Here is a 12,706-nt window from a genome sequence, read left to right as displayed (position 1 = left end):
TTGCTTCCTCTGTCACATCGATGTTTCTCTCTCTCTTTCTCCCTCCCACTCTCCGAAAATCAAAGGAAAAAATATCTTCAGGTCAGGATTTAAAAAAAATTAAAAAAAATTAAAAAAAAAAAAAAAGCAGTGAGACTCCCAAAACGAGGAAAGTGGCAGGAGAATGCATTGGAAAGGTGGCCAGTAATAGGGAGTGGTGGGGACTGCAGCAAAGTGAAGACTGCTTGGCCGGCCTCAGAGGGGCAGCTGCTCCCAGCTGCGGCTGATTGTGGTTCTGCCAGGTGGTTGGCCCAAGAGAGGCTGGAAATACAGGTTTCAATAGGCCGGCCCCAGGTTTTGAAAACAGGTGGGCCAAATCAAACTGGTTTTCCAGCCAGATAGGCTCACAGGCCCATAGAGCTGCACCTTGGCGGATCGAAGGGCCCGCACGCTGGCTTGGGGGGCAGGGGAGGAAAGCGTAAGACCTTATCTCTACTTTAGAAAAATCCCATTGCTGCGTGGGAGGTGAATTACAGAGAATGAACTAGAGGAAAGGAAACCAGTTAGAAAACGCAGCAGTTTCGACTGCGGGGAGGTGACAGGGGTCCCAGCCGGGGCGAGGGCCGTGGAGAGTGCTGTGGGGCTGATCCGGAGTCTCGGGTTCGGATTCGGATCCGGTGGGGAGAACCTGGAAGAGGGCGGGCGTTCCTCCAGCGGCTCCCTTCTCACCCCTTTCCTGTGCTGGGAGCCCAGAGGCACAGGGCAGAGAGTTTATCTCAAAACCAAAGGAATGGAAATTTTAGCAAAGACTCCGACTTCGGCGCCGTCTAATTTTACCCACGATTATTTTCGAGATAAGACTCCTTGACCAACTGCCCCAACCCTCAATCGCCCCCACCCATGGGCTCAGCACGTTAATTAAAATAAAATTAAAACATACATAACGTGGTGTTTGGCTCTTTTGAGCAGCCAGTGGGAAACTCAGAGCCAAATCCCCTTTTGCAAACAGCAGAGGGAAAACCGGGCCGGGCTCCCAACAGGCCGTTTCATGGACACAGAGACCTATGCGCAGTGGCCTCAGACCCGTGTCACAGCCTTGCTGGTTGTGCAACTAAACCGGCCACGGGGTCCAGTCCGGGGAAGGAGGTGAAGGGTAGGAGGAGACGCGAACGGAGGGGAGGAGAGGCCCACGTCGATCAAAGGATTTTTTTTTTTTTAACCCCCCCACGAGCAGGGATTTTACAGCTCCTTTCTTCCGCAGGCGGACCCTGCTCGGTTTTGAGGGCTGCGTGTTTGGGTGTGGGCACAGGAAAGGGCTCCGGGCCTCTCGGTCTCCGGCAGCGCCTGGGAGGGCCCCAGGGGACCAGGGCGAGGAGCGGGCAGTCAGGCAAAGGTTAGGGAGGAAAGCGGAGCGGAGGCCGGGACTGCTCCCCGCCCGGCTCCCCTCCCGGGAGATGTTTGTATTCCCCCTCGCCCGGGAGGGAGGGACGGCCGGCCAGCTCTTTCGGTGCCTCCCGGGCAGCCCTGCGCTCTCCGGCCGCGCGGAGTCCAGGGGAAAGGGGGAGGCTGGGAGGAGAGAGCGTCCCGGGGCTGCGCCCGGCGACTCCCCTGCAGCATGAGCCTGCCGGGACCCGCCAGCCGCTTCCCACGAGCGAGCGCGTCTCACAGCCTCGCGGGGCTGCAGGCTCGGCCCCTCGGGGAGACGGGCGGCTGGTGACCCAGGCTCCGGAGAAAGGCCGTCCCCGGGGCTCTCGTTTCCCGGCCGAGGTTCCCGTTCTCCGTGTGTGTGTGTGTGCGCGCACGTGGGCGCTGCACCCACCCACCCACCCACCCGTGGGGCCGGAGAGCCCCTGCACCCCGGGGCGCAAGCAGCAGCCGGGTGAGTGGCATTCAGGTCAGCATCTGTGTCCCCGTGGGGGCTGCGGGGGCCGCAGGGCACACGGGGGACAGCGCCCGCCCCGCGTCCGCCATGGACAACGGGTCCTGCTGCCTCCTCCGGGGGGACCCCATGGCGCAGGTGATGCCCCCGCTGCTGATCCTGTTCTTCGTGATCGGCGCCCTGGGCAACGGCCTCGCCCTGTGCGGCTTCTGCTTTTCCATGAAGACCTGGAAGCCGAGCACCATCTACCTGTTCAACCTGGCGGTGGCCGACTTCCTGCTCATGGTCTGCCTGCCCTTCCGGACGGACTACTACCGCAGGGACAGACGCTGGGCCTCCGGGGACGTCCCGTGCCGGCTGGTGCTGTTCATGCTGGCCACCAACAGGGCCGGGAGCATCGTCTTCCTCACCGTGGTGGCCGCCGACCGCTACTTCAAGGTGGTCCACCCGCACCACGCGGTGAACGGCATCTCCAACCGGACCGCGGCGGGCGTCGTCTGCGGGCTCTGGGCCGCGGTCATCCTGGGGACGCTGCACCTGCTGACCGAGAGCCACCTGTGCGCGCAGGGCGCCACCGTCTCCTGCGAGAGCTTCATCATGGAGTCCGCCAACGGCTGGCACGACATCCTGTTCCAGCTGGAGTTCTTCCTGCCCCTGGGCGTCATCCTGTTCTGCTCGGTCCGGGTCGTCTGCAGCCTGCGGCGCCGGCGGCTGGCCAGGCAGGCGCGCATGAGGCGGGCCACGCGCTTCATCATGGTGGTGGCCGCCGTCTTCATCACCTGCTACTTGCCCAGCGTGTCCGCCAGGCTCTATTTCCTGTGCACCGTCCCCTCGAGCGTCTGCGACCCCTCCGTCCACCTGGCCCTGCACGTGACCCTCAGCCTCACCTACATGAACAGCATGCTGGACCCCCTGGTCTACTACTTCTCAAGTCCCTCCTTCCCCAAATTCTACACCAAGTTCAAAATCCGCAGCTCGAGACCCAGGCGTCCGGGGCGGCCCGAGGCCCCGAGGCCGGAGGAGATGCCCATCGCAGATCTCTGTCGCAAGAGCTGCGCCAGCCTGGCCAAGAGCTAGCAGAGCCAGCCCCGGGGTGCCCGGCGCGCCTCGGGCCCCCCCCCCGCCCCCCCGAACGCCTCGAGCCGGCACCAGAACAGACGGACGATATTAATAAAATCGAAGAAGACAGGTCGGCGGGCGGAGAACCCCTTCCCGCAAAGGGGCCGGGGGGGGGGGGGGGGGGGCTTTGAAAAGGCCGGAGCCCCCTCGCTCCGCTGCGAACAAAATTCAGGCTCCTGCGCGTGTTGGGAAGGTCCCAGTGAAGTGAGCCCCTGTATCTCTGCGCCCTGACTCGGGCGACAGGCGACAGGGTGTGTGGGTCGCGGGCCTGCGAGGGCCAGCTGAGGGGTGGGGTCAGGGAGAGCAGGGCTCCTGACTAATTGTAAACAGCCGGGGAAACAGGTGCGAGTGTTTCTTGAACCTGTCCCGTCCCCCCCGCTCCCAGGGAGTTAGCGAACCCGAGGACTTATCAGTGTTTCCTACCCTCCGGCCTTAAATCAATACTTGTCTTGGAAAATAGAAACCGGGCTAAGTCAGTGCTTTCATTTCGGGCTGAGGGAGGCTGTGCAGATGGGACTGTCTGGATTCCAGTGACTTTCATCTTCGAGGGGAGGCGGGGCGGGGGGGGGAGCCCCTCTGTTCATTTCTCGGCGTCTCGGTGGCAGGACAGCAGACCCGTCCCCTCTGACCTTCCCCGGGCCGCGCGTTTCCACAGGCCTTTGCATTTCAAAGAGCACGCCGAGGGGGATGTTTGCCTGCCCCGGTTTTTCCAGTGGGAGCCGAGTGCTTGGGAAAAAAAAACCCAAAACACACCCCCCCCCGTTGGCTGTTGGGAGGTGCCAGGCCAAGCGTAACTGCTTCTGCCTGCCTGTTGCGAGACTGCCCGTCGAAGCCCTTCCTTCGTTTGTTCCACGGTATTTGCTGAACCCGGATTGTGTGCCCGGCACTGTGCTGTGTCCCTTTTACCTGGAAGGTGGTTAGTCAACTCTAATAGGGCAGTAAAGTGGGGTTTTTTGGGGGGGGCTCAGGGGAGGCGGGGGGTTAGTGACCTTCATCCTTTCAGTACAGTTTGTAGAGCAGTTTCTGTCGACAAACAGCCAGGAGGGGAAGGTCAAGTGTCCCTCACGCAGGGGACTTTCCCCCGCGTAGAGCCCCCGGCTCCAGGTGAGTCTGCGAGATGACCGGCCGCTCGGCCCTGGATTCGGGGACAGACGCCAGGCCAGCCTGAGCCGGGCTCTCGAGCGGCACGCACGGTGCGACCGGTTCCCTGCGTCTCCGTGTCCAGGTTCCCAGGCTCCCGCGGGGCCCTCCGCGCTTCAGGACCTCACCCGCTTTGTCGTCGTTGTTGTTCTTGGGCCTCCGACACCCGCGCCCCCCTCTCCGGGCGTTTCCACGGCCCAGTGGCCGAAAGCTGGGGCTGTAGGAAGTGAGATGAATCAAAGCGGGAATCCCAGCCCGACCGCCCACCAGATGCGCAGTGGGGGGGGTGGGGGGGTGTGATTTTACTTAACCACTTGCAGTTTTAATTTCCTCCTCAAACGGGAGTGACGCCCATATCGCGGTCGGCAGGGCGTTGGGCAGATTCGGCGAAGCTAAGGTCCTGAGGCGCGGGGCCTTTGCTCGCTGTTACACCCCGGCGCTTGGAAGGGCGGCTGCGCTTAGTAGGTGCTCAGCGAATATTTGAATGAGTGAGTCAGTAAGTGCAGGGAAAGCATTAAGCACAGTGGGTGGCGGGTAAGGGTCTCGATATTATGGCTTTTTATATTAACATACTTCACATGTTAAAAAAAAAACAAACCACGGAGGGACGTAAGTAATTTCCTTCGGGGTTCAGAGCCCCCCTAAGTAGCTGCTGCACTGTGACCACCTGAACCTCCTGCTCCCCAGCCGCCTGGGGAGCACTGAAGCCGGGAGTCTTACCGGCATCAAGGACCCGTATACCCTCCGGAGAGAAGCTTGTGAAAGGCCGCACTTGTGCTTTCAATCCCGTTCCCAGTTATTCTTCCCCGGCTGCTCCTTCGTAGCTTTATGTCAATAAAAATGGGTTCCTAAAGCAGGTTCTCTATCCTGTGTGTGTGGCCCTGTGTGAAATGACTCACCGGAGGTTTCTCCGCTCCACAGGAAAAAAGTCTAAACGACCCAAAAGCTCGTGGTGGGGAGAGGCTCTCGCTAAGGAACAGCGAGAGCCGCGGAAGAGACGCCGGCCAGAAACCCAAAGGCGGGCGCGGCTCTAACCTTGCTTCCCCTTTTCAAGTTCATAGGACGGGACGAAAAATAAACCTTAACGAGAAATGTTTCTTCAGGCCCTGGCCGGGTGGCTCAGCTGGTTAGAGGGTCATCCGGATACGCCAGGGTTGTGGGCTCGATCCCCGGTCGGGGGACGTGCAGGAGGCAGCCGATCCATGACTCTCTCATGATGGATGTTTCTCTCTCTCTCTCTCCCCCTCTCTCTGAAATCAATAAAGACTTATTTAAAATACACGCACACGCACACAGTGCAGGGGCTGCTTAGAGGGGATTCGGACGAGGGGTCCAGGCCAACTGTTAAAGGTTCCACCGCCGGGTGGGCGCTTGGCTACACCGTGATGCCTGGTCTCAGCTTGCTTGCCTTCCGGGCCTTCTGTTCCGCAGGGGTTTTCGATATGAGTCAAGGCTCCATCATCGCAGCGAGTGCAGAAACGGCTTCGGAGCCAGCTCCACGATCTGCCGGGCCCCGTGCAAAACAGAAATGCGAGGTCCCTTGCTCAAAAGGGCGTTAAGGATTTCAAGGTGGTGACGGCAGAGCGTTAAACTAAACACAGGACCCTTCTGAGCTCATCCATGAAGCTGGGGCCCTAAATTTTGGATGGATGGATGAATGGATGGATGGATGGATGGATGGATGGGTGGGTGGGTGGGTGGGTGGGTGGGTGGATGGATGGGTGGATGGGTGGATGGGTGGATGGGTGGGTGGGTGGGTGGATGGGTGGGTGGATGGATGGGTGGGTGGGTGGGTGGGTGGGTGGGTGGATGGATGGATGGGTGGGTGGGTGGGTGGGTGGGTGGATGGATGGATGGATGGGTGGGTGGGTGGGTGGGTGGGTGGGTGGGTGGGTGGATGGATGGGTGGATGGGTGGGTGGATGGGTGGGTGGATGGATGGGTGGATGGATGGGTGGGTGGGTGGATGGATGGATGGATGGATGGGTGGGTGGGTGGGTGGGTGGGTGGGTGGATGGATGGATGGATGGATGGATGGATGGGTGGATGGGTGGGTGGGTGGGTGGATGGATGGATGGATGGATGGATGGGTGGATGGGTGGATGGGTGGGTGGATGGGTGGGTGGGTGGATAGACAGATAGATGTTGAGGTGGAATAAACAGACGGCCTCACGTATGGGCCTAGTATGTATTCAGTGTCCAGTGATGAGACAGTGGGAGTGGGAAGGGATCACTATTTCATTTCTTGTGAAGATTCACTCACTCACTCTTTTCACACTTACTAGGCACTAGCTCTGTACCAGGCATAGTAGAAACTATGGAAAACATAGCTCCTGACCCCATGAGTTCTACTGTCGTGATCAAGGGAAAAATAAGATTTCCATTGAGGGTAACCGTGGTGAACACGGTCGACAGGGGGTCCTACAGGAGAGCCCAGCCCTTAATCCCGGCTTAGGTGGGGGAAGGCTCCTCAGAGGAAGTGATTCATGAACTTGGGCCCGAAGGATGGCTGGGAGGCAAGCAGATGACTCAGTGGGGAAAGGTATTCCAGGGAGAGAGGGGAGAAGCCGAGCGGGAACTGCAGGAAATCCAGGGCCCGGAATAAAAAGCCCGGCTGGGCTGCAGCAACCTGAGAGGCACCAAGGAGAGGGGTCTGTTAGCAGCCGGTCCGGACAGGAGATTCATGAGCAGCCTTCCAGGTTAAGTTAAAAAAAAAAAAGTCTTTATTGATTTCAGAGAGAGAGAAACATCAATGATGAGAGTCTGATCAATCAGCTGCCTCCTGCAGGCCTCCCACTGGGGATCGAGCCCAAAACCCAGGCATGTGCCCCGACCGGGAATCGAACTGGCAACCTTTCCGCGCCTGGGGCAACGCCCAACTGAGCCACACCAGCCAGGGCTATTATTATTTTTAATTAAAAAAAAACAAAAACAGTTCCATCCAGCTGGGTGGCACACGTTCAAGCTGTAGGTTTGGAGAATCTAATTGTGAGAGGCAGAGGCTCTAAGGGCACTTCCACAAGTCTCGGTGGAGTCACGGCCTTCGCTGTTGACATGATCCGTTGTAACAAGTTTCTGTACAACTCATGCACTGGGAAGAAAAACATAAATACACCAGCGAAGGACACATACATGCAAGACGAAACATGCCCGTGGCGGGGTGGCGAGGCGGGAGGCTCCGCGGCGGGCGCCGGGGTCCGGGAGGCCAGACTGACCATCTGCCCGGCAGCTGCGAACGCGGGCTCGGGGCAGTGATGTCCCACCTTCATCGGCTCCCGGCACGTGAGCCAGTGACCCACATTCTCTGCGGCACACCCGAAAATATATTTTTTGCCCCCGATCTGACAAAAAAATAAATAAAATAGGTATAATTTTGTCTCATTCACACCAGACGGCTATTGTGTTGGCTGTTGTCATTTATTTATTTTTATTTTTTATTTTTTTGTAGTTGTCATTTTTTAAACTTGACTAAGGGGAAAAGAGGTCAGTGCCCTGACTGCACGGCCGGGTATTGTGTGTTTTAAGCATCCTCGCGGCGCGTGGGTTGAACGTGGCCGGTTTAGAAGAATAAGGCATGAGACCCGGACGGAGGCTTGGAGGTGGGCGAATCCCCGAAAATACACGTGAGGAAGGGGCCGGGTTAAGAGGGCTCACGGGGAGTTCATGATGGAGCCGGGACCAGCGCCCAGCCGCTCCAGGTTTTCTCTTTCTTCAAACTTAATGATGTTGTTGCTTCCTAATTTTCTCCATGATTATTGTATTTTTAAATTTTTATTTGTTGATTTGAGAGAGGGAGAGAGAGAGAGCCATCAATGTGCCTGTCCCACTTACTTGTGCTTTCACTGGTTGCTTGTGGCGGGACTGAAGCCGGAAGCCCGGTGGATCAGGACAGCGCTCCTGGCCGGGCGCTCAGCTGGCTGGAGCGTGGCCCGGATACGCCAAGGTTTCGGGTTCAATCCCCGGTGAGGGCACGTACAAGAAACAACCCCTGAAGGCATAAACGGGCGGAACAACAAACTGATGTTTCTCTCTCTGTCTAAAATCACATTTAAAAATTAAAAAAAACCCACCCAAATATTATAAAATTGTCAAATTTAAGAAACGGAGGGTCCCCTGCAAATTTGAGCTCCCAGAAATAACTCACTAGTCGGCGTTTCTGACATTTCGTTGATAAAGACCCTGAGGGTTCCTTCACGCGAACATCACCGACCAACCCACACCTGTCCAAGAAGAAAGTGTGATAGTCACAGGCAGCAAGGGTGTGTAACAAATACCGATCATTTTCACTACACGTGATGTGACACCCACGCGGCGTGACCTCAATCCGGCGCAGCCTTAGGGACGAGGCAGCCTGTGCGACGCTCAGGGACACGGGCTTGGAGGCCAGGGCTGGATCCACACCCAAGCTCTGCTCGTACCAGCTGGGTGGCCCTGAATACAGGACCCGCCTCTCCGAGCTTCGCTTTCCTCCTTTGAAACCTGAGTCGGTAGAAGTCCCCACCTTCCGGGCTGCAGTCGGGGTGAGACGAGAGGCGGGCGTGGGGTCTGACCCACGGGCAGGTCCCGGTAACGTCGGTGCAGACACCACCTCTGTCACCACCTTCGTCACCAAGGATGTCTGGTTTCTAATATTAGATCATCCTGACTAATTTACTGTCCCGAGTCTGCAGACCTCTACTATTGAACTTTCCTATTCCTAACTCAAAGCAGAAGCGGTTTAGAAACTTCTAGCCGAGCAAGATGTCGACAGGCCCCTATGTCACCGGGTAGAAATGTTCGGCGGGGTTCCACCCGATGATACCGAAAAGCCAAGAAATGATGTGTGGAACGATCGCCGGCCTCAAAGCACAGTTCAAAGTCCTCTTAGGTCCTGTCTCCTGAGTGTAATTATCCAAAAAGAAAATAAAAATAAATGAGGGCTTTTAACATACCAGGCGCCGAGGGGGGGCGGCCGTGCGTGCGCGGGGATGGGGGACACGCGGGGACTCTCTGCACTTTCCGCTCGATTTGCCTGAGGGGCTCAAGCTGCTCTGCCGAACAAAGCTTGCTAATTTTATAAAAATCACGTACTCGGGCATCAATCATCGGAGCACGCAAGCGGATCGAAATCGAACACAAACAAAGACCTCAACTTATTGTAACATACCCCTGGCACGTTTTCAGCTGTCTTACGAAATTTTCTACCGCTCTCAAGTAGCTTCTTTTTTTTTTTTTTTTAACCTTTTGCAAAAGTAGAAATTAACTGCGGAGTTCTGGCAACGCTGCACTTTGGCTTGGAGACATAATCCCGGGCACGTCGGTCCCCGTCAAGTAGACAGTGACCGTCTCCTCGGCTTCTCCAAGAGGGATCCGACCCCTGCCGTTCCCTCAATTATTTGCACGCTAACATTTCATACGGGTTCTTAATGTTTCTGGAGAACCAGGCTGCTTAGCACGATACCTTACGGTGGCTATTTTTGTTTTGCGAAGGCTGCCGGCGAACCCCGCAGCGGTGAGGGAACCCTCCAACCCTGCGGTCGGCGGACAGGCTCCCGGGGGAGGCCCGGCCCGTCTCCACAACTCACCGGCGACAGCCGGCTTGCCCCGACGCATTCTCTACATTTAGACGATTTTGTGGGTTCCTGTCTGCTAGAGGGATTTTTTTTTTTATTACTTGTTGATGCAAAGAGCAAGTTGCCTAAGAGCCTTGCCGGTTTTTTTTTTTTAAAGCAATTTCGTAGTTTCCTGGTAACCATTCAGTCATCTATTTCAACACCCCGATGTGACATAAAGGCAGGCCCGGCCCACGCGCGCCCCACACGGACGCACACCTTCCTCCTGGAGCGGTCGCTCGCTCGCTCGCTCGCTGGCTCGCGGGGCCGGGGCCGGGGCCGGGGCCGGGCGGGCGCTCCCGGCGCGGGCCATGAATCCGCCCCGCCCGTCGTGGGCCCACAACCTGGAGATCCACAACAAGAGCTGCTGCGTGTTCCGGGATGACTTCATCGCCAACGTCCTCCCGCCGGTGCTGGGGCTGGAGTTCGTGTTCGGGCTCGTGGGCAACGGCCTGGCCCTGTGGATCTTCTGCTTCCACCTCAAGTCCTGGAAATCCAGCCGGGTTTTCCTGTTCAACCTGGCGGTGGCCGACTTCCTCCTGATCATCTGCCTGCCGTTCCTCATGGACAACTACATGAGGAAGTGGGACTGGAAGTTCGGGGACGTGGCCTGCCGGCTGATGCTGTTCATGCTGGCCATGAACCGCCAGGGCAGCATCATCTTCCTCACCGTGGTGGCCGTGGACAGGTACTTCCGGGTGGTCCACCCCCACCACGCCCTCAACAAGATCTCCAACCGCACGGCCGCCGCGGTCTCCTGCCTCCTGTGGGCCGTGACCATCGGCCTGACCGCCCACCTGCTGTACAAGAAGATGCTGGTCCCCAACGGGGACGCCAACCTGTGCAGCAGCTTCAGCACCTGCCACACCTTCCAGTGGCACGACGCCATGTTCCTCCTGGAGTTCTTCCTGCCGCTGGGCATCCTCGGCTTCTGCTCCACGCGCATCGTCTGGAGCCTGCGCCGGCGGCAGATGGACCGGCACGCCAAGATCAAGAGGGCCATCGCCTTCATCGCGGTGGTGGCCGTGGTCTTCGTCGTCTGCTTCCTGCCCAGCGTGGCCGTGCGCATCCGCATCTTCTGGCTCCTGCGCGCGGAGGGGACGGGGAACTGCGACATCTACCGCTCGGTGGACCTGGCCTTCTTCATCACCCTCAGCTTCACCTACATGAACAGCATGCTGGACCCGCTGGTGTACTACTTCTCCAGCCCGTCCTTCCCCAACTTCTTCTCCGTCCTGATCCGCCGCTGCTTCCGCAAGAAGGCGCCGGAGGAGCGGGAGAATAACCGGAGCACGAGCGTCGAGCTCACGGGGGACCTGGGCGCGGCCAGGGGCGTCCCGGGCACCCTGATGGCCGACCCCGGCGAGCCCTGGAGCCCGTCGCATCTGACGGCAGCCTCTCGCTAAGCAGCCGAGCCGAGGAGGGAGGCCGTCCCCGAGAACCGAGATCCCCCCAGAGGCGGCGTGGCCGGCGCGGAGACGACCGGCCGGGGCCGGCGTCGGGCCGGGCCGGCGGCCTCCCGGAGCGCCCAGGTTCGGAGAACCCGGTTTAGGGGAGCCGGGCGGCGGAGGCGGACACCTCGGGGGAGCGGAGATGGAGCTTCTAGGCATGGGGACCCCGCCGCTCCCGCTGGGGCACTCAGGGGGCCGAAGACGGCAGAACCGCCCACGTTCCTGCCAAGGGGAGCGGGAGCCGCGGTTCACGGGCGTCTTCCCTTCGCCTGCCTGAGACCTGGCGGGCTCTCGGCTCCCGGGGCCACACCTGGCCCGCTCGGGGGGCTCCGGCTGAGGAAATGGGGGCCCAGTGGCTGGAGGGGAGCTGCTGCTCTGGAGGGAGCCCTAGTCTCCTGGGTTCCCTGGGACCAACTGTCTTTCAGCCAAATTTTAGCGGAACCGGACTAGACAAAGAGACTCATGAACTCTGGTTAATATCCAAGTTCCCACTGGTGGTAAGAAGGGGATTATCCCCGAGAGGGACTGTTGTGCTACGAGAGGGGGCATGGCATCCGCTGGCGATGAATCCCTCTCCCTCCTGTTCACACTCACTGGGAGGCTGAGCCATGAGAGAGGCTTCAGGGGAGAGAGCGGCTTCCCACCTCCGTTTGCTTTTGTCATTAAAAGGGAGATGCCGTTTCCCCGGTTCGCGGGCAGAGAGGCCTGCGGTCTGTTTGCTTGTTTCTGTGCCCGTAATAAACTTGGATGTGGGACGCGGAGTCTGGGGTTGCATGTGTCTGGGTGACAGTTCACAGAAACGGGGCTGCTTACTCAAGACGGGACCTTTGTGGGTTGTGAACTGTGTCCTGCCAAAAAGTAAAAACAAAAAATACCGTCTCATGTAACGTGAGGAACACCATGGATTCAGCTGAGACGGTTAAGTCAAAATTCCACACGCGCTGGGGCCAGGATGGGGCAGGGCGGGGGGTTAATGAAAAAAAAAACACCCCACCAAAAACATTCAATTTGGAAGAGTGGCTACAGACAAGATCGCAAGAAGAGTTTACTTTGGTGAATATTGCTACTATTATTTGTGTATTTAAAAAAGGAATCGGGCCCCTGAGACCTGTATCATCTTATTAACCCATGTCACCCCCCCCAAAAAACTAATAAAAGTTTAAAACGTAAAATAAAAAGGGAATCGGGACGGGCTGGGGTTTTTACATAGAAGAGGGAAGAAAGAACTTCCTATGGGATAGTTTTGGTTCCCGGTTCTGGGGTGGAAAGGAGATGTCCTGCTTTGAGCTTGTGATGGGTCCCGGTTTCTGTTACGCTTTCATTTCCAGCTCCTGTCTCTCCTAGTTTATTCAGCAAGACGCGACTTGCGCGACTTGCTCCGAGGCTGTGACTTGGACACAGATAAGAAACGCAGATACTCAGGCTCCCAGCCTCAGCTGGAGAGAAAGAACCGCAGGCAGCGAGACAGGGGAGGCCTTGCACTCAGGGTGCTCAGAGCGCTTGGCTTATCGGTTCTCCCATTGGCTCCTAGGCGGGAAAGTAGGGGCT

The 12,706-nt window shown here is 58.1% G+C and overlaps 2 protein-coding genes across 2 annotated transcripts; both read left to right on the top strand.

Annotated features, from left to right (window-relative positions):
• Window positions 1-1,380: 1,380 nt before the first annotated feature.
• Window positions 1,381-4,966, top strand: HCAR1 (hydroxycarboxylic acid receptor 1). The gene has a single exon (XM_081123525.1). The coding sequence runs from the start codon at window positions 1,949-1,951 to the stop codon at window positions 2,933-2,935; it is 987 nt and encodes a 328-aa protein (XP_080979651.1). The 5' UTR covers window positions 1,381-1,948; the 3' UTR covers window positions 2,936-4,966.
• A 5,052-nt stretch (window positions 4,967-10,018) lies between these two features.
• On the top strand, window positions 10,019-11,113 carry LOC308549788 (hydroxycarboxylic acid receptor 2-like; the record flags this gene model as incomplete). Its single annotated transcript, XM_081122783.1, has 1 exon — window positions 10,019-11,113. The coding sequence occupies one exon, from the start codon at window positions 10,019-10,021 to the stop codon at window positions 11,111-11,113; it is 1,095 nt and encodes a 364-aa protein (XP_080978909.1).
• Window positions 11,114-12,706: the final 1,593 nt, after the last annotated feature.

Source organism: Miniopterus schreibersii (assembly GCF_964146895.1).
Source record: "Miniopterus schreibersii genome assembly, chromosome: 20".
NCBI classification, from domain to species: Eukaryota; Metazoa; Chordata; class Mammalia; order Chiroptera; family Miniopteridae; genus Miniopterus; species Miniopterus schreibersii.
Note: the sequence above shows the minus strand (reverse complement) of the source record. Positions and strands in the feature narration are given on the sequence as shown.

What these genes read in the sequence shown, in the direction of transcription:
- HCAR1 (XM_081123525.1), top strand. Translation starts at nt 1,949, where the DNA reads ATGGACAACGGGTCCTGCTGCCTCCTCCGGGGGGACCCCATGGCGCAG.